Source organism: Protopterus annectens, chromosome 5.part0 (genome assembly GCF_019279795.1).
Source record: "Protopterus annectens isolate FY-2018-M chromosome 5.part0, PAN1.0, whole genome shotgun sequence".
Classification (NCBI taxonomy): Eukaryota; Metazoa; Chordata; order Ceratodontiformes; family Protopteridae; genus Protopterus; species Protopterus annectens.
Window position 1 is genome coordinate 721,458,287 of NC_056735.1, and position 24,892 is coordinate 721,483,178.

The window sequence follows — 24,892 nt, forward strand, 5'->3', positions numbered from 1 at the left end:
TAAACACACCTTGCAAGGTGGCTATGATGCTCTAGAGGCCTCCAGTAGAGCTGCAGCTACAGGATCAGTCATTCGTAGACATGCCTGGCTTAGGGAACAAACCTTGCCTGATCATGTTAAAGCTAAACTACTAGATGCTCCTTTACAAAAGGATGCATTATTTGGTACTAATGCTGAGGAGATACTACGGAAAATGGAAGAAAAAGCTAAATCTATGCAAACTGTCAAAGCTTTTCTACAGGTACAACCACCACGTTTTAGCAGAAATTGGCCTTCAAAAAACTGGTCCTTTCCAGCAACGGACAAGCCCCAAAGAGGTAGATACAGGCGCACAAGGGGCAGAGGACAATCTAAAGGATCATATAGAGGCAGACAATGGCAATCTCCAGCACCAAGAGGTAGCGAAGACAGTGCACAGCAATACAGGAAACAAACACAATGACTTCCCCCTTTACAGGCCAACCGGGGCTCAGGTGGCAGCACCCTTGGGGGGGAAAGCTGCATTATTTTCAAACAATTGGCATATTGTCACAAAAGACAAATGGATCCTGGACATTATAAACAGAGGCTACAGATTTCATTTCCACACTCTTCCAAGAATGAGAGGCATGCCGAACCTGCCACACAACCAAAGGGCAGAGGCTCAAATACAAATTTCAAAGCTCATGAGCATGAAAGCTATTCAAGAGGTACCTATGCACGAACAAGGTCAAGGCTTTTATTCCAGACTATTCCTGGTACCAAGGAAGGGAACCGATTGGAGACCCATTTTGGACTTATCCATCCTAAACACATTTCTACTCGTACCAAAATTCAAGATGCTCACCTTACAGCAGCTTCTTCCCATGCTGGGCAAGGAGTCTTGGCTGGTAACATTGGACCTCAAGGAGGCATACCTGCATGTCCCAATCAGACAAAGTTGCAGAAGATACCTCAGATTTCTTGCAGGTTCAATCCACTATCAATTCTCTGCATTGCCCTTTGGCTTATCTACTGCACCCAGAGTATTCACGAAATGCCTGGCATCAGTAATTGCCTACTGCAGACTTCAAGGGATACAAATTTACCCTTATTTGGACGATTGCCTGATCCAAGCGGACAGCAAGCACATTCTTCTGGAACATCTGGCTTATGTGACACGGTTATTGAATTCTCTGGGATACACAGTCAACAAAGAGAAATCCAGACTAACACCATCTCAGAAAATAATTTTCATGGGTGCCAACTTGGACACAAACACCCAGATGGCCTATCTTACGCCAGAAAAGCAGGGGCAACTAACTCAGTACTTTAAGACACTAGCAAATTGTACCAGGCTAACTGCAAGGAAAATCCTGCAGGCTCTGGGCTTCATGGCATCTTGCATTCTTCTAATCCCATGTGCAAAGTTGCATATGAGGAAACTTCAATGGTACCTAAAAAACATATGGTCTCAACACAGCCACAGTTTGGAAACAATATTACCACTAATTCCATGTTTGCAAAAGGAATTTTTATGGTGGGCCCAAGCATGCCAAGCAAACACAGGCCTACCATTCTGCAAGCCTCAAGCAAATCAAGTCATCACAACAGACGCCTCAGACTACACCTGGGGGGCACACATGACAGACAGGTGCATTCAGGGCAAATGGTCCCAAAAAGAAAAGCACCTTCACGTCAATCAAAAGGAAATGCTAGCAGTGATAAACGCAATTACAGCTTTCAAGGACCTCCTGCATCCAGGACAACTATTGATAAGAACAGACAACACCACAGTAATGTGGTACATAAACAAACAAGGAGGAACACATTCATACCCCCTGTGCAGGCTGGCCATGTCACTTTGGAACATGGCTCTGGAATGGAAAATCGAGCTTCAAGCACAGTACCTGCCAGGCTTGGAAAACACGCTGGCAGACAATCTAAGCAGAAATATGATAGATCCGCACGAATGGCAGTTGCATCCTCAAGTGTTTACAAGGATAATCCAAGCGTGGGGAAGGCCAGACCTAGATCTCTTCACCTCCCACAAGAATCATCAATTGACAAAATTCTGCTCAAGGACATTTCATCCAAAGGCCTGGAGAGTGGACGCCCTTTCTTTCAGTTGGGCAGCAAGGACAGTTTATGCCTTCCCACCTTTGCCTCTACTGACCAAGGTGCTCTTGAAAGCAAGAGCAGACAGACCAAAGATGATACTGATCGCACCAGACTGGCCAAGACAACACTGGTACCCACTCCTGAGGAGTCTATCACATTCTCCTCCCTGGACACTACCTCCAATGCCTCTTCTCCTGACTCAGGACAGCTACAAAACTCTTCAGTCAGCTGAAAACACTCAATCTGGCTGCATGGAAAATTCCTTAACACCACAGCAGACCCTACTCTCCAAGGAAGTACAGGATGTTATTTTGGAGGCCAGAAGGCCATCTACTAGAAAAACTTATTCCACAAAATGGAAACGGTTTTGCGCTTGGACTGAGAAAAAGGGTCAGGATCCTAGAAATCTGAATTTGCCTCCGATATTACAGTATCTAGCTGAGCTGTTGAACAGTGGACTTCCATTTTCCTCCATCAAAATCCATGCCTCAGCCATTTCTGCAGAATACAACACTGATCCACCCTTATTCTCTCACCCACTCTTAAGGCGGTTCCTAAGAGGGGCTAAGAATATAAGACCTCCAAGGAAACAACCAGTACCAGCATGGGATCTTAATTACATTCTGGAAAAATTAACATTGCCTCCTTTCGAACCAGCTGCTTCAACAGATTTGCAGTACTTGTCCTGGAAAACAGCTTTCCTTCTGGCTATTACCTCAGCTCGTAGGGTATCGGAACTACAAGCCCTCATGGCTGTGCAGCCCTTTCTCATCTTCCATCAGGACAGGGTTTCTCTACGAACCAACCCGTCATTTATGCCTAAGGTAGTATCCAGGGTAGCTTTAAATCAGGCCATACATTTACCTACCTTTTACCCCAATCCTCAAAACAAAGGGGAAAGGCTGCTACATTCCTTAGACATCCATAGACAGCTACGTTACTATTTGGACAGAACAAAGCCTTTCAGGAAATCAGAACAACTCTTTGTGTCCTATGCTGTAGGAGCTCAAGGGAAGCCAATTTCCAAACAGACAATTTCAAAATGGATAGGCCACTGCATACGGTTTTGTTACTCCTTTCATGGCAAATCTGTTCCTACAGGCATCAGATCCCACTCCACAAGGGCCACAGCTACCTCTACAGCCTTCCTCAGAGGAGTTCCTACCAAAGATATTTTGGAGGCAGCCACTTGGAGTTCTGTGCATACCTTCACAAAACACTACCACCTGCCTTTATACTCCAAAACTAGAGCAGGCTTTGCCACTGCTGTGTTGCAGGGCATTCTGGCTTCTCCCAGTTCCACCTAGTGCCTACCACCCTGTGCGTAGCTTTGGGATTCTACCCATCTGTAATTACTGCAGCTGTATGCACGATGAACATAGTACAGTTTTGTACCTACCATAAATGTAGATGTTCGAGTGCTAATACAGCTGCAGTACAGGTTTCCCACCCTCCTTCCCCTCTTGGTAAAGGCTGAGTGGCTAGCACCTCCTCATACAACCTGATTGGGTTATCCTTCTATGGTGTATTTGCTTGCAACTACTGATTTTTGATTATATTGCATTGCATGATTATATATATATATATAGATATAATTTATGGATTGTCTTCCTTCTGGGGGCACCTGACATCTGGGGCAAGAAAGACTGAAGAAAATGGCGTCGGCTGTGTCTTATATACCCCTGTCGCACTGACGTCAGGAAAGAATGCGACAACAACCGACGCCGGACCTAGACTTTGGAATTAGGCCGACCGAGGACCCGCCTGATGGCAGAGAACCCATCTGTAATTACTGCAGCTGTATTAGCACTCGAACATCTACATTTATGGTAGGTACAAAACTGTACTTTATGGATACAGAAAATAGGCAGAGGGGTTGGAATTTATTGGAGAAAACTGGTTAAGGAGCCAAGGTATTGGGCGCAAATAACTAGAGAGGAAAAAATAATAGAATGGGAAGACACCAGGAACTTAGCTGGACTGCAAGTTAGAGATTTCTTCCCTATAAAGTATTAATAGATTATAGGCAAAGAGAAAGAAATGGGGTGTCCTAAATGAAAGACCAGCACTGGTAGAGTTTTTAGTAGACTAGAACAAAAGTTGCCATTAAGAAAAGAATAATTAGTAGAGCATATAAAATATTGCATGATAGCTATAAGAATCTATCAGATGAGGTTAGAAAGGATTTGGAAGAGAGATCGGATAGGCATTTCACATAGAAACAATGAGGGATATATGTATGTCCCTGAAATTTGCAACAAAGTCTAGAAGATTTAGGATCTTTGCTTGTAAGTGTTTATGTAGTTATTTTTAATTTTTCGTCATGTAGACAGCAAATGTTGGAGGTGTGATGGGAAAGAAAGAGGTAACGTATTTTTCTGGGAGTGTAATGAGTTGGCAGACTTTAAAGATTCCCTGTGGACTGCTCTGTTGGAGATGTTGGGTGAGCAAATTGGTGTAACTAAGGAAATTTTTTTCTGAGCTATTATACCAAGTCAGAATTGCCTAGACATAGTAAGGTCTTACCGAGTCTAATTGTGGTGGCTGCCAAAAAATCAAGTACTAGAAAATGGAAACCAAGGTCTAAACCAACTTTACTAGAACTAGCAATGATAGTAATAGAGATGAAACAACTGGAATTGGGATCTTTAGAAAAGGGTATGAGCAAATTACATAGGAAACAATGGGAATTGTTGGAGCAATATATGCAGAGGAGGAACAAGGTTTAAAAGAAGGCAAGATTTGAATGAGCTATGTAATGTTTGACTGACAATGCTTGGATACATTATAAGTGATGTATAACGTTTGCAGCTGCGGTTATGTCAGGAAGGTTTGTAATATATAATGTTTGCAACTGAAATTGTGTCGGTATGCTCAATTTTCATTTATATAAATGTAAGATTTATCATGTCATACATGATACTTTAATAAAGATGTTTCTTGTTAAAAAAAAAAACTCACTCCCTTCATACCTGGGTTTTGTGCCTTCTTTGCCTTCAGGCAGTGAGGTCTTCATATTTGTCATGGACCACAACTTACCTAGGCTGATACCCAGACACCCACAAAATGATTGTATCATTTTAGTTTACCAAGGAGAAGATGAGCTTCCAACTTAGTGTGTTCTGCAGAACCCACTCCTTTTCTCTAGACGTTAATAGCTTCCTGGAAGTGTGAGAAGAAATTTCTGTAAACAATTTTAGGTGGCTTCAGTTACCTCACCATAGTCTGGAGCATGTGCATTTCTAACATAGGGCATTCCCAGAGATTTTTGAATTTAGTCAATAGGAATTTCCTGGATCATATTGTTAGCAAACCCACTAAATGCCAAAATATTATTAATCTAATCTTCACAAATATTGCCTGTACGTGTTCCACTCCCATAATCTGTCTTTCTCCAGTTAAGTTGGCCCATAACGTTGACATTACTCTCAGAACCACCGTATCCCCTCTAACTAATGTTCCCATATTTAAGGACTATGGTGAATGTTATCCAGTTATATGCCAACATATCTAAAGTTACATGAAAAAAAGCCAGCACCTTGGAAGTATGAAGCATAACGATTAGAACCAGACCAGTTTCAGCATAAAGCTTTCATCAGTGGTACATCTAGATGCAATCTAGGGAGGGACACAGTACCCATAATACAAAGACATGATGTAATACCTTTTATTGGACTGTCACAGGTTTTGCAGTTACTCGAGCTTTTGAGTGGGCATGAGCCCTTCATCAGGAGTTAAGTTGCTGCAGTGTTTAAATGTCCATTTGTGCCTAGAAAGAGAATTGCGTAATTTATTTCCAGTTGGCTTAAAAAAAAAAAAAAAGGAAACCTTGAAAAATGCTAGTATGGAAAGAAATGCAGCTCAGATTACACCACAGAGATAAACTGTGTGAGAGAGAGAGAGATTGGAACTGTAGAAGACAAAGACATGCCAAATTATAAAAATCAAATTCTGGCATGTTACAGTATAGCATTCATTTAGCAGAGAACATTACACATTTTATTAGACAGCTAAGTCTAAAAATGAGGTGTGTAGGCTGATTAGTTAAATCCAGAGAAGGAGAACAAGAAGTTATAATTTTCAAGTTGTTTGTCTAAGCAAGCAGTCTCTGTGAGGTAGATGTTTTGGTTAAGATAAAATATAAATTAACAATAATGTCCAGTTCACGATGATGAGAAAGGTAGGAGCTACCAGGAGAATAAGATACAGGGTTAGAATGTATGGATGTTGTGTGGAGTTAATACACTACACAGACTGGTTTAGCTAACTGAGAGAGAAAAGGGGGGGATGGTGTTGTCAGCCTAAGGTTCTGAAGAACAGCAGAATTGGACAGAGTTTTGATAAACTGTTAAAATGTCTGAACTTTAAGGTCTTATTTTTAGGTCTTTTAGGTTTATGGTTACTACTGTACTGACCAGAATGTTGCCTTATGTGAAGGTAACTTCTCTCATTGTGAATAAAACACATACTCCAGTAATCTTAAATGTTAATATTCTGAAATAGTTTGAATTCAGAGTCAATTCAACATATGTTGCATTGCAAAAAAAAATGCAGTTTAGTATACCTTATGTCCACTGTTAGTTGCTCAAAAAGAAACATTAAGTTTTATAGTGTCTGATAAAAGCAGTATGCAAGTTCACACCACTGACTGTCAGATTAAATATTTGAATTAATCTCCATTGTTCTTTTTTTCTAAAGGTGTACAGAAATGTCCTTTAAAAACCATAACTGTCCTGTGAGGTACAGAATGTTTAGACTAGGAAAAGTGTGCTGATAACTGGCTTGTCAGTCATTTTATTTGTAACTGTGTGTCTATGGGCATTCATTCTAGTTTTGAGTAACTGTAATCGGTCTCTGGATTTTTCCTACCTTTGAGTATAAACCATGTTTTTGGAAGTGCAAGTAAATGAACCCTGTACTTTGAACCATCTCTTTTGTGAAATTATGTTGGAAGCTGTACATATCATCTGACATATTTGGTATCTTGGATGATTGCAGGGTTTTGTGCCATTCTGGACTATTTTCTGTTTTAGTACAAGTGTGCTTCTGACAAGAGGATTCTTTAGATTTGGTGGCTGTTTGACAATAGTGAGAGTGCTTGAAAAAATGTCTTTCTACTTGTTATCCTCACTGAGCATAGTTGGAGGTCCCTTACAATTTTGTAGATTTCAAAGTTGCTCGTGATATCACTATCATTGACCCCAACACAGCAGCTATCTTCACTAAGGCGTTTTATGACCATTTAGACAATAGGAGTTTTATGACCATTTAGACAAATACATGGATCAAGTAGTACCAGCTAGAGCTAAATGCATTATGAAATTTAAACACACACCCCTCCTCCAACTTGGTGGTCAGCTGATTAAATTGTAACTTCTGACCTTGGGTTATTGGCTAGCCTTAAAATGGCCATTCAGAGCAGTTAGCCTAGTATTCACATATGAACTTACGAACAAGAGAAAAATAATAATTAAACTGTACTGTAAGGCTAGAACACCCCAGAATAAGAATAGTATAAAAAATATCACCAGAAAACTGAAAATTACTATAAAAATCAGTAAATCAACCAATGAACTAAGATTAGCTTCTGAAGTGGACAACTGCGGGTGCTTCTTTACATATGCTAGTAGACTTGAACATTGCTCTAAACTTTTCCTTAAAAGGACCTGCATTCTGAAGTCAGTGAGTTTGCAAATATATGAGCAAATACGTTCATCACAGACTTCACCTCTGTATCCCCTATTCAAACTCCACTCATCCTCAAATTTTTTACACCCCCTATCATCCCTAAGGAACATGTTCTTAAAGTGTCAGCAAAGACCGTAAACAATTTTTCTGTTGGTCATGACAACATACATGGGTGCTTAATAGAGTCAAACAAGCTGTCCCTGACCTCTCCTTAAACTGTTTATCTAAGCTTAGCCATAGGCTGTGTTCTTAAATCTTGGTGCACACTGCTGTGGTGATGCCCATCTACAAGTGCGAACTTGCCACAGACTCTGGAATTTAAAGACCAATTAAGAACCTCATTAGACTAGACCCACAATATTTAGGCTTCATTAAGGAGCTTGTGCCTGTTCAGTTTTGTTAACTTCTTTGAGAGGGTCAGTTGAGCTATTGACAGGGGTCATGTTCTTCGTACAGCTTATCTCAATCTGGCCAGAACATTCAATACACATACGTCAGGCTAGAATGGTAAAAAAATATGTGCCTTAAATGTATATCCTTATGTTGTTAAGGTGGATAACCCGGATAGCTCTTTGGCAGAAAGAATCTACATAGCTTGTGTGGTAGGTGCCTCTTAAATAGTGCTAAGAAATCAGTAGAGTTTCTCAGGGTATTGGGTCCTCTCCTGTTCAGTATCTACTACTTTAATCTCAAAAATGAAAACAAGGACATCTGGTTAACCATATATACAGATGACTACAAACTGCATAATTGTCAGGAACCCTTCAGATATAACTTTCAGAAAGAGCTTACTCTAGTTAATACCTGGTATATGGATTCTTCTTCTTCTGGGTTTTCACGGTTAGGGGTCGCCACAGCAGATCACCTGTCCGCTCATGATTGGCAGTAGAGTTGCCAGCCCGGCGGCCAACCTTCCAGGGAAGGCGCACACATGCACGTACTCACGCCTAGGGCCAATTCAGAGTGTCCAATCCATCTACAGCATGTCTTTGGGATGTGGGAGGAAACTGGAGCACCCGGCGAAAACCCAAGCGACCACAGGGAGGACATGCAGACTCCACCTGGTGTATGGATAATGAGCTTAATTTAAATGCTAAAACTGTAGTATTGTTTCAGAAAACAATTAACCACTGCATTTAGTATTGATAATGGTCCCCTACAAAATGAAAAAGGTAGTCTCAGACCTGGGTACTTGGGTTGATAGTTCACTAATTACCAGGAGAGGCTGGATGCCCTGTCCCTGTACACTGTGTCTTATAGACTCCTGAGGACTGATCTGTGCCTTGCTTACTGCAGCATAAGAAATCGGTGGTCCATGACCTCCTTTATATCAGTAAATTAAACAGAGTAGCTAACATTAGAATTAAATACCTAAACATTTATCAACATGTAAACAGCATTTGATGGAGAGAGAGTCATCACTCAGTGCCTTGCCCTTCACTGGAATAAACTTCCTCTGCATGTTATAAAATGTGATTGAAGATCTTCCTTCACACTAAACCTGGAAGACTGGATGGGCACAGTAACATTTACCCTGGGACTAACTGACTTCTCTCTCCATGAGAAAGGAAGTATATCCTGAGGGTGGGTATTGCCAAGGTGTAGGGGGTCATTAGACTAAAAAGTCTTAACTCTTATGAATCATATGGGAAAAAAAAACATGCTCCAAGAGAACAATCAGAAGGTCGTGGTTTTGGCAGCATGAGTGAGGATGTGCTGCATATTCCAGGCTTGGATACAGTTTACTTTTCTGTTACTGATGACTGCCATAATATTCATGGTCCTGCCCCCACACTTGAGGCAGGTTGTTTTGGTGACCTGTGGTTGGAGTCACCATTAACAGATGGATTCTGTTATGTTTAGAAGAAATTGTCTATCTCTTGAACCCTGCAGTAGTGGACAGTTCTCACTAATCTCTTTGTTTCTTGGTGGGGCTTCCTTTCCTGCAGTTTAACCATTACTGATTCTGGTAATGGATGGTGTGGGTGCCTGGAGAGTGGCCTCCACATCAATCATTACAAGCTCTGAGCAGCCTTCCTGTATGCGAAAGCCTTGTAGATCAAGCTTTTTCCAGGGTATCTAATTCAGTCAGACAACCAGTCCACCATGTGGAAGGAAAACCAACAAATGGTAACAAGTTTTATCCCCTTTTCCTGGAGGGGTGTAGTCATTTGACAGTGCACCATGAGTTTGAAGGCCATCTGAACCATTCCTCTACTTCTGTCCTAGAGTTGTATATTCAGGGTCTGAATCTTGTCCAGGTCTTCCATAAATGGACACTGAATATGAGCCTGTTCATAGCCAGGAGAATGCGGTGGTCCTCTTTTTTTTTTTTTTTTTCTTTGTGAAGCAGGGCAAGGAGTAGGTGGAGATGACGCACTATTCTTCATATGAAGGGGAATGTCCCAATATGCCTTACTGACATTCCCACTGATTCTATGCATTTTCACAAACTTCAAGAAAAAAAAACGTTTTAGTAACTCCTTAATGATTGAGAAGGGGGTGACTACAGGAAGATTACTATCAAAATCTTGCACCTGCAATGTGCAAATGTGTAACCCCGAAAGCATGTATTCAACATTTCAAGTGAGCGAAAAAATAAATGTTGAAGTCACAACAGCGAATGCACACTAGCATTTGCTGTTGTTGATTCAACATTTTGAATGCAGATTGCACTATAGTGGGGATCAGGAAATGTACTCTTTCCCTCACTGTAGTGCGATCTCATAGGTTGTATATATAAGTAGCAGGGGGTGTGGGGGGCACATCCCCCCACATTCAAGGTGCAGGGGGGCTTGCTCCCCTACAAAACATTTGTAGCTCATGACCAGAAGTGTGGTATTTTCGGTAAAGTTGACATTCCTTGGTTGTCGACTTTCCTTAAATACCTCGTTTGGTCATGTTCCTGCTCATATGTTTGATTTCCAACATTTCGGGTGAAAACATGAACACTTGTACATTGCAGGTGCGAGATTTTGCTAGTGAACCACTGCAGGTCTCTGGAAGTGCAGAAAGCTTTACCATCCTGGCCAAAGATATCCCATGTAGCTAGAGCTGACAAACCAGATGCCTTTCAGGACTTGGCTGTGATGTAGACCTCTGAGCCTACTGGATCTTCCAGATGAGATATGTGAGGATCTGTTATTGTCTTTTTTGTCCAGGTTCAGCCTGTAGGTTATTGGATCGGACTCTGATCTGAGACCAGTCATTTCAAAAAGTCTTCAGCCTCTGAGCTCCATCTCCTCTACTCATAAAGCCTAGTTGTGACAAATTAACCCCAGATCACATTTGCTGTTTCCCTAGATTGCATCTTGATTTCAAGTTCTTTTGAGGTTGTATTCTTTTCGATGAATTAAAGCTTAATTCTGGCCCTTTTTCCTCTACTCTTGTCATAGTATGGGATGGTTCAATATTTAGTTCTTGTAGTTATTTCTAGTAGTTAGGTAGTGTAGTTTTTAGGGTTAGGTAAGACTGTTTTTTCTTACTGTTAGCTTTACCACCTTGTTGTGTGGAATGTTTTTTGCTGTAGTTGTGATCGTCTAGTAATTTATAGTTACAGTGTACTTCATTCTTTTCTGTGTATGAATTAGGAATGGATAAAGGATTTAAGAAGTGTGTGGTCACAAGCTTCCTTCCCAAGAATTGCATGATCAGAGCATCTATTGTCTTAGGTCCGTGCACCTGGAGATCCAGTGTATGACTTGTGATAGCTTCTGGTCTAGAGAAGTTAAAGAAAGGAAGGCCAGTGTGGTCCTTAAAGGTTTTTGCCCACCGGGGATGCTGCTTCTACTCCTGCCAGCAAACATGAAAAGGGTGATTGGAGTTGATATATGCAAATGACCCCATAAGGACATCAGGTGTTTCAGCTGTATGGCAGTTCTGAATGTCCATAGCTTTTTTTTTTCTTTTAAATTCTTTGAATTTGCCCTTATGGGGTCATTTTCGTATATCCCATGTTGCTTGCCTCTAATGCAAGAGGTTTCAAGGTATCACACAGTGAAAAGTTTAGCTTGGCAAAGTTTTTCTTTTAGTTTTTTACTGATTAATTGTTCTGTGTGACTTTGGTACTCATTGTTTAGGAATCAGAAGGGAGGAAGTGCCTCATCTTTAGAAAAGCAAAGCAGCCTTTTCAGGATATTCCTGTGGAAGGTTCCACCTGCGGTGGGGGCATCACCAGAAAGGGTGCTGCCCACATGGTAGATGCAGCCCACAGAATTGGGGCTTACATGGAATTTTCTCAAGGGGGGCCCTTCCAGTGCCCCTGAAGGGTTGCCCAGCTGCCGGCTGTTGAGCCATTCATGAGGTTGTTTGGCTCTGCACTTCATCACCACAGACACATGGGTACTAAGAGTCATATCCAGAGGCTAAATGATTCCTTTTTTGTTTCCCTCAAAAGAGAATGCTAAACACTTTCCAGATGTGCCACCCCATCATAAAAAGGAAGTAACTATCAAAATCCAAAAGCTGTTAGAAAATCAAGTCATCCAAGAGGATCCTCCAGACCAGTGTGGATACGGGGTCTATTCCAGGTTCTTTTTGGTCCCAAAGGAAAACAGGGATCTCAGACCAGTCTTGGATTTGAGCAAATTTAATTGTTTTGTGAAACAGTCCAACTTCCAGATGGTCACTGTGCAGTCCATTCTGCCCCTCTTGAGGAAGGACAACTAGGTGTGCTTGATTGATCTCAAGGATGTCTACCATCATGTAAAGATACTGAGGCTCTTCAGGAGGTTTCTGCACTTCTGGCTAGGAACCAGTCATTACACGATCAGAGCACTACCCTTTCATCTCACTACCACCCCCGGAGTGTTCGCGAAGTGCATGGCAGTTGTAGCAGCCAGACTCAGGCTGCAGGGTTTCCAGGTCTTCCTGTACCTAGATGATTTGGCTACACACCGCCTGCACAAGGCTATCACTAGTCAGAGCCAGGGACCCCTTACTGAAATTGTGCCTTTCCCTGGGAATCACCATAAACCATCAGAAGTTAAATAACCAGTCCAGACATTCGAGTTCATAGGCTGTCAGTTGAACAGTGCGTCTCTGATTGCAAAACTCCCAACTCTGAGTATCTGTTGTACATTTTCAGGCCACTTTTTTATTGTCTTACAGGAAATCTCCAGCTTCTGTGGTTCTCAAACTCTCAGGTTACATGGCTGCAGCAATCTGCTTAGTTCCCAGGTGAGGTACCACATGAAGATACTGCAGTGGACACTAGCAATGTAGTGATCTTACTTGACCTGCTATGGAGTTTTGCATAATATTGACACAGATCTGTTAAAATCAGATCAGGTGGTGGTTGCAATCTTTTCTGGTGTCGGCTGGGAGACCTTTTGTTCCTCCTTCCTCACAACATACAGTCACGTCGGGCACTCACTTCTCCAATTGGAGGTGCATTTTGAAGGGAAGACAGTCCAAGGGACCTGATCGACATTGACAATCAAGGCCAATCTTCACATCAGTGTCTTGGAGATGAGGGGTGGTACTTCTAACGTTGCAGGCCTTTCAGGACTTTCTCCCCAAGGGTGTGATTTTGGCACAGATGGACAGTATGGTCATGTGGTGCCTCAACAAACAGGGAGGAACCTGATCATATTTCTCTTTGTTGGGAGGCCACGAAAGTTTACAATGGGCGATTTCATCTCCGTGTTTTCTGGTAGCTGCGCACATCCAGGGGAGTTCCAACATTTTAGCTGACAGTCTGAGCAGGAACATTCTTCTTCCTTATGAGTGGTCCCTAAATCCGAGGGTGTTTGCTTCCCATCCAACACCAATTGCAGCAATTATTATGCCTTACTTCCCCCGTAGGGACAGTTGATCAAGGATGCTCTTCTGTATGCTTGACCCCCGGGTCTTCTGTATACATATCCTCCAACTCCATTTCTAATGAAGTTCCTTCAGAAGGCTGCCGATTGTAAACAACTGTAATCCTCATTGCTCCATTCCAGCCCCAACAGGTGTGGTTCCCTTTCTATGGCCTCTTCTGAGGTACCCTTCTTGGGTCCTGGATTCCATTCTAGATCTGTTTTCTCATCTGGCAGCCCTTGTACCTACCCATCCCTCAGATGCTCAGGTTAATTGCATGGTGTCTTCAATTCACCAGATGGTGAGGGATCCTAAGCTTTCAGACTGGTCCATATTTTGTCCTCTTCTCAGAAGTTATGTACTCTCAAAGTCCATGTTAGAAAATGATGACAGTTCACCTTTTGCACTTATTCTAAAGGCCTGGACCCCTTTTTAGTACCATTGGAAGCCATTCTTGATTTTCTTGCTGGCTTATTTCATTCATGATCTAGTTATTCCACTATTAAACTGTAATAGGTGGCTATTTCTAACTTTCACATTGGCAGAGATAATACACTAGTGGCAACTTTAAAGGTTTCAAAGGCTTTTCTCAAGGAGACATTTTACTGAGGCCTCCTGTCGAGGACCGTGTTCCTCCATGAGATCTGCATTTGTGCTTGCAGTGCTTGCTGGACCTCCTTTTGAGTTGTCATCAGTGGTTTACCTGAAGTTGTCTCAGGAGACACTCTTCCCGGTAGCTGTTACTTTGTACAGGCATGTGTCAGAACTGCAAGCTTTATCTTCAATATCTCCATATCTGGTCTTTCATAAAGACAGGGTATTTCTCAGAATGGATTTTGCTTTTTTGTCTAAGGTGACTACAAACAACAGTTTAAATCAGGCTATTTAATTACCAGTGTTTTTCCCCAAGTTTTCAAATGGAGGAGAGCATTTGCTTCATTGACATTCATAGGCAATTGAGATTGTATTTGGATAGGACCAAGTCTTTCAGAAAGTCTAATCAGTTCTTTGTCTCATTTCCTAAAGTCCAGTTGGGAAAGCGAGTATTTAAGCATACTCTGTCCAAGTGTCTCTCTGATTGCATTTCATTTGTATACAGTTTAAAAGGGAAGGCTTTCCCTTACAAACCAAAGGGTCATTCTGCTGGAGTGATGGCTACCCCTCTGCAGTTTTCCTCCCAAGACCAGCTATGGATGACATTTGTGCTACTGCTACTTGTGTGAGTTCTTATACCTTTGTGTCTCACTACAAGCTGTATATTCAGTTCAGGTCTAGAGCCTCTTTTGGTCCCACCATGTTGCGGAATGTGCTCTCCTAGGGTAAAATATAGCTGGGGACTCTGTCCTACAGGATGAACCTGGACAGTAAAGATGACATCAGATACAAAAGTTATGTACTTACCATAACAGTAGGTTTGTATTGTCTCTTTCCATCCGGTTTAACCATCCCATCCTCCTGCCCACTCCTGTATTATGTTTGCCATGATCCTTGGATGACCGAGTTGTGGAAGTTGTTTCTCCTGTTTCATTTGGGGGTCCTTGATATCCGGTTATTAGACTCAGCAGTGGAAGTGATTTGCAAGACAAACTCGATATGAGGTTAAACTTCATTGTTAGAGGAGGCGGAGCTGAAGTCTTTTGGAAATGGCTGGTCTTGGATCTGAGTCAGATTCATTAACCCACAAGTTGAACCAGATAGAAAGAGACAGCACAGATCTGTCATTGTGGTAAGGAAATAACTTTCATTTATTGAGACTGCCACATAGCCCTTCACTCAGCCGGTATGTGCCTCTAAGTGCCTGTAGTTCTTAATTTTATATGAAGTGATACCCTTTACCACACCAGTTGTCAGTTAAGGTGAAATTGACCCGTTTTGGGCACCTTTGTGATTGGGTGTCAGTTATTCCACTGTTAAGAGTCATAAGACAGCTATTTCTGCCCATCATAATGTTAGCTATCACCAGTAATTGGTCAAGCATTCCATTAAAGAAGTGTTGCTTGTCTCTGAGGAACCAGAACTTCATGGTCAAACTGCTTTTTCACCATCAGCATTTCAGTTTGTTTGTTGAGAAATACTCCTTCTGATGACTTTCACACCTCCTCACAGGATCTCAGAGCTTAAGGCTGTTATGTGTAGGATACTGTTGTTGTTGTGTCTTTTGGGTTAGGGGTCGCCACAGCGGAACTCCGGTCCGCTAATGCTTGGCAGTAGATTTTTACGTGCCGAGTTGCCAGCTCTGATGCACAACCTTCAACGAAGGTATGCCCTTTCACGCATGTCCCCACACAGAAGATGCTCTAGCTGAGAATCGAACAGGACAACTTCTTACTGTGAGGCGACAACGCTACCGCAGCACCACCACCGCAGTCTATGTGTAGGATACTGTATTTGTCCTTTTACAAGGATCTGGTGTTTCTTAGGATGAACACACAAATCATCACAAAATTGATTAGCGTCTTGTCCTGAAGTAGTCCATTTGTTATCTTGTTTTTTTTTTCTTTGCTGGCAAAGAAACCAAAGGGAATGAGTGTTGTTCAAACCTAGGGGTGGTATGGGGTTTGGGGGCCGTCTGCTGCCAGCTCAAATAATGATCCCTCTGGTCTGTCCCAGTGCAAGTAATCCTTTTTCCTGTCAAATAATTTCTAGGCAAGCTTGTGATAAATTAAGATTACCACTCCTCTTCAAGTTGCTGAGGCAGTCAAATCGACACCAGCCTGGCCATATGTTACTTACCCTGCTAATGTTCTTTCTTCTAATCATAGTTTTCTGAAAATATACAACAGATATTTTGGAATTGTACATATTCCCTTTACAGCTAGCCTTTTCACATTCTGTTTAGTATATTTAGTGCCCTGAGACACAAATGGTTGTTAAAGAGGGAGTTTTAAGTGTCTTGAATGTGTATTAATAAAATCAGGAACGAAGAAAAGTAGATGGAGAGGAGTAATGAGTATCCAGTCTAAAGGTGTACCAGTCAACAGTCAGTAGGCAGATCAGTGTATGTCATAAACAAAACAAATGAGAGATTGATAAATATAAGTATAAGAGAGAAAAGGGGGGTTGGGAGGGTGGCTTAAAGGCTAAGGTGTTTGCCTTACAAACACAAGGTGCAAGGTTTGAGTCTCACAATGGATTATTGGCTAAGCTTAAAATGGCTCGCAAGGGCAGTTAGCTTAGTACTAAACTATGAACTATGAACTAAAAAAATACCCATTGACAGGCTTATGCCATTGATATTTCTGAGATACTAACACTCAGGTCAGTCATACCGGAGAACAGGAGCACTGAAATCACAGACTTTGACCACTGTGATTGTATGTGAGGAGTAACCAGAGGAATAAAGTCTGCTGCTTGGTATTGTTAAACTAATATTGGGAGTATGATGAAGTCTGACAAGTGTTAAGTAGTTGAAACTGCAGGCTCAGAAATGTGGTTATTTATTTAGTTATTTATTTACTTATTTATTTAACATTTGTTTACTGGGAAAGTCTGACTGGGACAGAGCCCATTTTCACCGGAGGCTTAGGGAGAAATGCTCCAGACACGTCTTTGGAATGTGGGAGGAAACCAGAGCACCCAGAGGAAACCCATGGGAACGCAAGGAAGACATGCAGACTCCACAAAGAAGACACCCCAGCCAAGAATCAAACCAGATTAACCAATTATATTGTAATTCACAGATCGCAATATCTCAGATAGTTACTTTTATTCCAGGATACAGAAGTTATGCAGTTGATGTTTATAGATAGCAGGGTGTGGAGGAAAAAAATATATAATTTTCTTAGAGACATTTTGAGTTTCATTGTTTCTTTGATGCAGTTGTGCATCGATTAGCATTGTCACCTTACAAGAGGTTTTCTGGTTCAATTCTCAGCTGGGGTGCCTTCTGTGTGGAGTCTGCATGTCCTCCCTGCATTTGCATGTGTTTCGTCCGAGTGCTCCGGTTTCCTCCCACATTCCAAAGACGTGTCTGGAAAGTTTCTCCCCAGGCCCCTGCTGAAAATGGGCTCTGTCCCAGTCAGACTTTTCTGGTAAACAAATGTTAAATAAAATAAATTTTCTTCTTTCTAATTACTTTTTATACATTTAAGTTTTACAATAATGTGTCTAGCTTTAGTCATGCATTCAAAAATTTTGTATTATAGTCTAAGGCGGGTGATTTATTTTGATGAGATAGCAAACAAATGCCCAGGCTGATGATAACGTTTCCTTCTTGTTGGTCTTCCATTTCATCACTTTATTGGTCATAATATGCCACGCAGAGACTCAGGTGACGTAGGCCCTTGCGCTGTATTATGAAACCAATTATTGAGTATTGATATTTTTACTGCACTTCATTATAATATTGTGAGAACATGCCACAGTACAGTACAACTAAGATGCACTGAAAGTATTGTATTGTGAGGGTCATGGAGCAAGTAGTCCAGGATGCTAACATAATTTAATGTTAAACAATTACAGTTGCTGTGTGGGTGTGTAATTCTTACTACAAGACAGTTAAGAATGCTGTTGTATGTATTATGCTTTTTTAATACAATATATGCCTATGTACAGATGCTTCAGTGTATTTGCAAACTGTATTTTCTCTTGTACTGTTAGTAAGAAAGTTCTTACTAGGGGTGACAGCTTTCTTTATATACAACTTTATGGAAACTGAAGATTGCTGGTATTGTATTGTTTCTTTATATATTTTTGTCATCATCCTGCCAAATAGTGAGACAGTCAATGAATAGTATTTACTCTGTTAGAGTAGTTTTTGTAATTTATATTAAGGTAGTAGCTAAAACTACAATTCCAATAAATCACCTAGTCTTTACTATACTGATGCTGTCACTAACATTAATATGATGTGGGAATATTCTGGCTGTAATGCAGCACTGTACTGGAGATTTACCGAAAGTGTAATGGGCACATGGAGGTGTTTGCATGGATGAATATGTCCTGGGTAAAAGTAGCTTAATGCACACAATGAAAATGGAGCTACTGACAGAGGTGCTGGCCACAGCATGTTTCATTACATATCCCTACATGCTGATGTTATTCTGGAAATTGCACTGACATTGCAAAAAAAAAAAAAAACCTGCTGGAAAAAGCACATTTGTCGGGATGATGCTTTTAATGGCAGTGAGTTTTGTTTCCTCATCACCTACCTATTCACTTTGTGTTGTTTTTGTGATCATCTGAAAGAAGTTTATTGCAGCGGAGATGGTATTTGTAGTTTGCAGTTCTGAAATGACTAACATTTAATGCCTACACACTTAATGTCTAAAGGGGTTATACACTATTTTTAAATCTTCATCCGTAAAGTAAAGTTTAAAATTCTGTATTTTGTGTTGCTAGCCTTCATGTTGATATTCCTTGGTTATTCACAGACAACAATTATCTGGGATGCACACACGGGAGAAGCAAGGCAGCAGTTTCCTTTCCATTCAGGTAAATAATGTTGTTGTTGGTCTTTGCTTCATTGGTCATTAGTTACTTTTATTGAAAGGCTATAGATGCTTTATAATCTACTGTTTGGGTCACTTTATCTTGATTGTGAGAGGATATTACCTATCTGTAGTGGTGTACTGGATCAATCACCTGTATAATTTCATTTGCGCATGTGTACACACACACACACACACACACACACACAGCTCCTGTTACCTGTTAAACTCTGTCCCATAGTCATCTTCCTTGGTTTCCAGTAACTGTTGTAGCTTCCTTGTATTCAGCAGGGAAAGGTTTTGATCTGCATCTTAGCAGAAGGTTGAGAGCAGAGCCAGCTGCATCAATACATTAACATTTTCCGGGGATATTTTTATGCTCTGTAGTACTGTTCTTATCAGAGTGCATTATGTACAGTGCAGCTATTCATGTGTGTTCATTCATATAATTTTATCTTCAGCTGCCTACTGCTGTAATGCATTCTGCTTTGTTTAAATGTTTGAAGCTAGCCCTTACATTATGCTGAGAGACATCTGTGACAGTAATTCCACTATCCCTTCCCACATGGAAACGTGAGATGGCCATTACATGCTCCATCCTTCTTGTCCTGTCTAATGCACTGTCTCATGAATCCATTAGCTGAGTCTGTATCACCAGCATTGCATTCTGTTTCCACTAATTTATAGGATGAACTTCCATTTGACTCCCTATTGGAATGGATAGTCCCATAATTTCAGCCTTACAAGTACAAAAACATTTAATTATCAAAGGATTGCAGTGAATTTAAAAATTTAGTGTAATGCCATTTAAGGGCGGCCACAGTGGTGCAGTGGTTAGCATTATCGCCTCACAGCAAGAGGTTCTCCGGTTCGATCCCTGGCTGGGGTGCCTTCTGTGCGAAGTCTGCATGTCCTCCCTGTGGTCACGTGGGTTTCCTCCGGGTGTTCCGGTTTCCTCACACATCCCAAAGACATGCTGTAGGTGGATTGGACACTCTAAATTGGCCCTAGATATGCATGTGTGCACCTTCCATAGAAGGTTGGGTGCCGGGCTGGCAACTTGACACTGTAAAACTCTACTGCTAATCATGAGCAGACAGGTGATCCGCTGTGGTGACCCCTAACCGGGAAAAAGCCAAAAGAAGTGCAATGCCATTTAAAAAATGTTTTTGGGGTGGGAGTGCTTCACCTCCCCATATCCCCTGTACCCTTACTAATTATATATGTTGCCACCATGGTCAGGAGCACAGCCTCGGACCTTTAGTATTGCTTGTTTGTTGTTTATTAAGCCATTTAGTGAAGTCTGACAGCTCATGATTTCAGACACTTTAACACACTAGTCTTGTCTGTCAACCACAAATCTGAAGTGGTTTACTTCATTTGGTGTTCAACCTATTGGATATTGGATCCATATCGGATCCGAGCTGGCAACTTTACTAACATCTGCTCCGAGCGCCAAGCTCCTCCCCTTACCCATAATATACCTCCACTACCTTCCAACCCCCAGATCTCGTTTGCCGCGGCTAGCTGAAGCATCGTGATCTCCAGAGCTCTGGGTAGTAAGTGGGTTTAAAGTCTTTAGAAAGTTTTTTTCTCCTTTTCTATAGTTAGATTAGTGATAGTGTAGGTTCCCCTTCTCTTCCCCTCACTTGGTGCACCGAGTTATCGTTCTTTAGAGTTGTTTAGCTTAGTTCTATTAGTTTGTCAATGTGCTGCTTTCCCTCCCCCTCTGTGTGTTCTGTGTGTGTGGTGAGTGGTGTGTTCAGTGTGAAAAAATATTACTGCCTTTATTGTTGTTTTTTTCCACTGTTGTGATGGCTGATAAGCCCATATTTAAAAGATGCACTGAGTGTGGCCATAAGTTGTCCCCTGCAGATGGCCACACTCTTTGTGTAATGTGCTTGGGTGTGGCCCACCTTAGCACAGACTGCTCTATATGCACGTGCTATTAAAGACAGGAAGGTGAAGTTGGCCCTGAAAGGCCTTCTTCCCTCTTTTGAGGTGGTTGCCTCGTTTTCGGCTTCAGTCACAGCGGCTGCTGTGGCTGCCTCTCCTTCTTCTCTTGCCCTTGCTTTTCCTCCCTCCCAGGCTGGGACTCCACCTCCCATGTCAAAGCCTGTGGAAGTGGCGTGGAAAAGGGGCAGGGAGAAGGAGAGAGCGCCAAGACCAAGGACTGAAAAATGCAAGAGATCTCTGGACCTCCCTTCACCGGATAAGACTCCTAGGATCCGTGACTCCCTTTGGCTCTGATCTCCGAGGTTTTCCCCGGAGCCGGAGGAGACGCACTCTACTTTTAGGGCCTCGGTGCCCTGACCCTCAAGGTCGGAATCTGTGGCCTCGTCGAGGTCCACCTGGTCTTTATCTGAAGTTGACATGGATAAGATGATGAGGAAATTCATTCTTAATCAGATCAAGATGGGGGTCTTGCCAGCCCCCTCTCCCTCAGGAGGGGAGAGCTCGCTTCCTTTTTTCCAGCTGATTTCTCCTTCTCCGATCCGTCAGCTGGGTTCGGAGTACTCTGATCTGAAGATGTCATTAGTCAGGGGGTCGGTGCTGACAGTACCTGCTTCCTCGACGCCAACAGCTCCCTGGAGCATGTCAGATCTGACCAGCTCGGATCTGAGCCACTCTCGGAGCAGGAGCTTGGGTGTCGGATCTGAGGGAGTGGACCTTTTTTCATTGGCTTCACCTTTGTTGGGCCAAGTTCCCTCCCTCAGAGCTCTGTCTACTTTGGGCCTGGCTCCAATTCTCTCGTTGGACCTGGGGAGACCGGCCGCCTTATTGGTTCCACAGGAGGTTTGCTCTTCCTCGGCATTTGACGTGGTAGAAAAGGTTCTCTCCGCTGGATCAAGACCTGTGACTGTCCCCTCAGACTCTGCCCAGACCCCCCTCGGCTCTTTCTGCGATTCCCATCATTTTACCAGAGGGATCGCCCATGCTCGAGGAGCCCCAGACGGTTCCCCTTGAGGAACAAGTGGCTTGCGAGTTCCCCCCAGAGAGGTGCCTTGCAGCCATACTTGCAAGAGGAGGCACTTGGACTCCTCCGAGTCCCTCACCAAGGATACAGACTTGGATGATGAAGGTTCCCCTAGGTCACCTCCCAAGGATGTCTCCTTTGGAGACATCATGGAAATCCTTCACCATTGGGGAGGTTGGGCTGCTCCCAAACCTTTTTCTGATGAGTCCGTGTTCCTGGAGGCTTTCGACATGGGCCCATCTACTTCCTGGTTGTCCCCTCCCGTGGATCCTTTGGTGGACCTGGTCACCTCACGGGCATGGAATGAGCTGGACACCATGGAACCAATTCCAAAAAGGCCTGACAAGATTTTGAGTCCTCCCACGGATAGGCTAGCATGGAACAAAGGCTCCCACATAGACGCTATGGTGGTAGCAGCAGCCACAAAGAAGGAACTAGCCCAGGAGAGTTCCTCGGGTCATCCTCCTGACCGAGAGTCACGGATAGTGGACCGCCCAGGGAAGTGGGTTTACGCTTCAGCTACCTTTTCGATTAGGGTGCTGAACTACCTGGCCCATGTCACCAGACTCCCAACGCGACCTGGTAAAGGAGCTGGAGGTGTCTCCCCCTAAGTCCATGTCGCAGGAGGACAGGGTCTCGTTCTCCGCGAGGATGGCCACTTTGAAAGCAGTCTCCAACATGTCCATGCAACTCCTTTCACATGCTACTGAAGGAGCAGCTAGGGTGGCTAGGTCTGGCGTGTCCATGAGGCGCAATGCCTGTCTCAGATTGTCAATTTTCTGAACCTTTGAAGGCATCCTTTGCCAATGCCCCTTATGGTGGCTCTACTCTTTTTGGTAAGACCGTCAAAGAGACGTTAGTCCAGAGTGAGAAGGATGGGAAGACACTGTCTGCCATCGGGATCTGCTTCTCGAGCCCTCAATGGTCCTTTTCCCTGAACAAACGAGGGCAAAAGAAGATGTGGTTCTGGAAGTCACAGTATTCCAGGGACACTCTGGGCTCTTCTTCCCCCAGAGGCAGGGGGGGACAGAATGGACGCCGGCCCAGAGTCAGAGGAGATCTGAGGAATTTTGAGTCTCGAGAACCTTTCTCAGACAGATCCGGGCAGCAACCCGGAGGGGTGGCCCGACTACTGTACTCTGGAGGTAGTCGGGGGACGATTGTCCTTGCACCTGGTGGCATGGGAGTCCATAACATCAGACAGCTGGGTGCTTCAGATCATATCCAGAGGATACTCTATCCCTTTTGTGGGTCTCCCCAAATCTTCCAAACACCTCCTGGACGTACCACCCATGCAAAGGGAGGCGGCAGCACAGGAAATTTCCAAGCTGCTAGAAAAATGAGCCGTCAAAACCGTCCCCCCAGATCAGTCTGGATCGGGCTTCTACTCCAGGTTCTTTTTGGTGCCAAAGAAAACGGTGCACTTAAGGCCCATTCTGGACCTTTCTACTCTGAACCTATCAGTTGCCAAAGAGAAGTTCCGGATGGTCACACTACAGCCCATCATGCTGTACCTGCAAAAGAGTGACTGGATGTGCTCGTTAGACCTCCAGGATGCTTGCTATCACATAAAAATGCACAGAAACTGTAGGAGGCTCCTCCACTTCCGGCTAGGAGTCAATCATTACCAATTTGGAGCCCTACCCTTTGGTCTCACCACAGCCCTGAGGGTGTTCACCAAAGTGATGGCGGTGGTAGAGGCTCACCTGAGGCTTCAGGGGATTCAGGTATATCCGTACCTGGACGATTGGCTCTTCACTGCTCCCACCAGGCATCTACTCTCCCAAACCAGGGATTATTTCTTGATCCTTGCCCTGCATTTGGGGACCACAATCAGTACGTCCAAATCACTCCTAGATCCTGTACAGGTGATAGACTACATTGGCACAAGGATAGATGCCTTACAGTGCAAAATCTTCCTGACCTCAGAGAGAGTACAACACCTGAGGATATATGTCTCTCTAATCTACCATTCTCATCTCCCAATGGCGGAATCAGTGTTGAGGACTTTATGTTTAATGCCGGGAACCATAACACTTCTCCCATGCGCCCAGTTACATATGAGAATTCTACAGTAGACTTCAGCTGTACAATGGTCCCTGTTGGAACTTCCATTGGCGTATCCAGTACAACTCAGTTGAGTCTGTCGGTCATCCCTCATATGGTGGATGTGTTCTCCAGACATTTTTCAGAGATGCCCCTTTGTTCCAGCCCCAGCGACCACGGATGCCTCCCAACTTGGGTGGGGGGGGGCATTGTTCGGGCAGGATAGTCCAAGGCATGTGGTCCCCTGTAGAGACCAGCTTGCACATAAATTTTCTAGAGATGAAGGCGGTCCTTTTAGCGTTGCAGGCCCTTCATGCCTTTCTTCCTCTGGGGATGATTGCAGTTCAATCAGACAACATGTCAGTGGTCTGGTATATCAACAAACAGGGCGGGACCAGATCTTATCACCTTTGTCGCAAGGCCATGAGATTGTGTGAATGGGTGATCTCCATCGGTCACTTTCTTGTTGCAACGCACATTCCGGAACGGTCCATCATCCTAGTGGACAGGTTAAGTCGGACTATTCTGATGCCTTACGAGTGGTCTCTGAATCTTTCAGTAGCAGAACAGATTTTCCGCGAGTGGGGTCAGCCTTGCTGCGATCTCTTCACATCTCCTTCCAACGTGAAGTGCAGCGAGTTTTTCGCTCTTGAGCCTCCTGCCCGGGGGAGTCCCCCAAAAATGCTGTAGTACATGCTTGGCCTCCCGGTCTTCTGTATGCTTACCCTCCCATACCTCTTATTCTGAGGTTTCTAATGAGACTTCATCGACTGGGGAGCAAAGTGATCCTCTTTGCCCCGTTTTGGCTTCGCCAGGTATGGTTTCCCTTCCTTTGGTCTCACCTTCTGGCTCCGCCTTGGATCCCATTCAG

At 43.3% G+C, this 24,892-nt stretch overlaps 1 protein-coding gene across 7 annotated transcripts in view; it reads left to right on the forward strand.

Moving 5' to 3' along the window:
- Positions 1-24,892, forward strand: part of TBL1X (transducin beta like 1 X-linked) — a 2,018,721-nt gene that overhangs the window by 1,759,148 nt on the left and 234,681 nt on the right. For all 7 annotated transcript variants that reach the window (XM_044072565.1, XM_044072569.1, XM_044072563.1 and 4 more), the window contains one exon: positions 18,942-19,002. In XM_044072565.1, the coding sequence (XP_043928500.1) occupies positions 18,942-19,002 (61 nt within the window). The remainder of the gene's footprint in view (positions 1-18,941; positions 19,003-24,892) is intronic.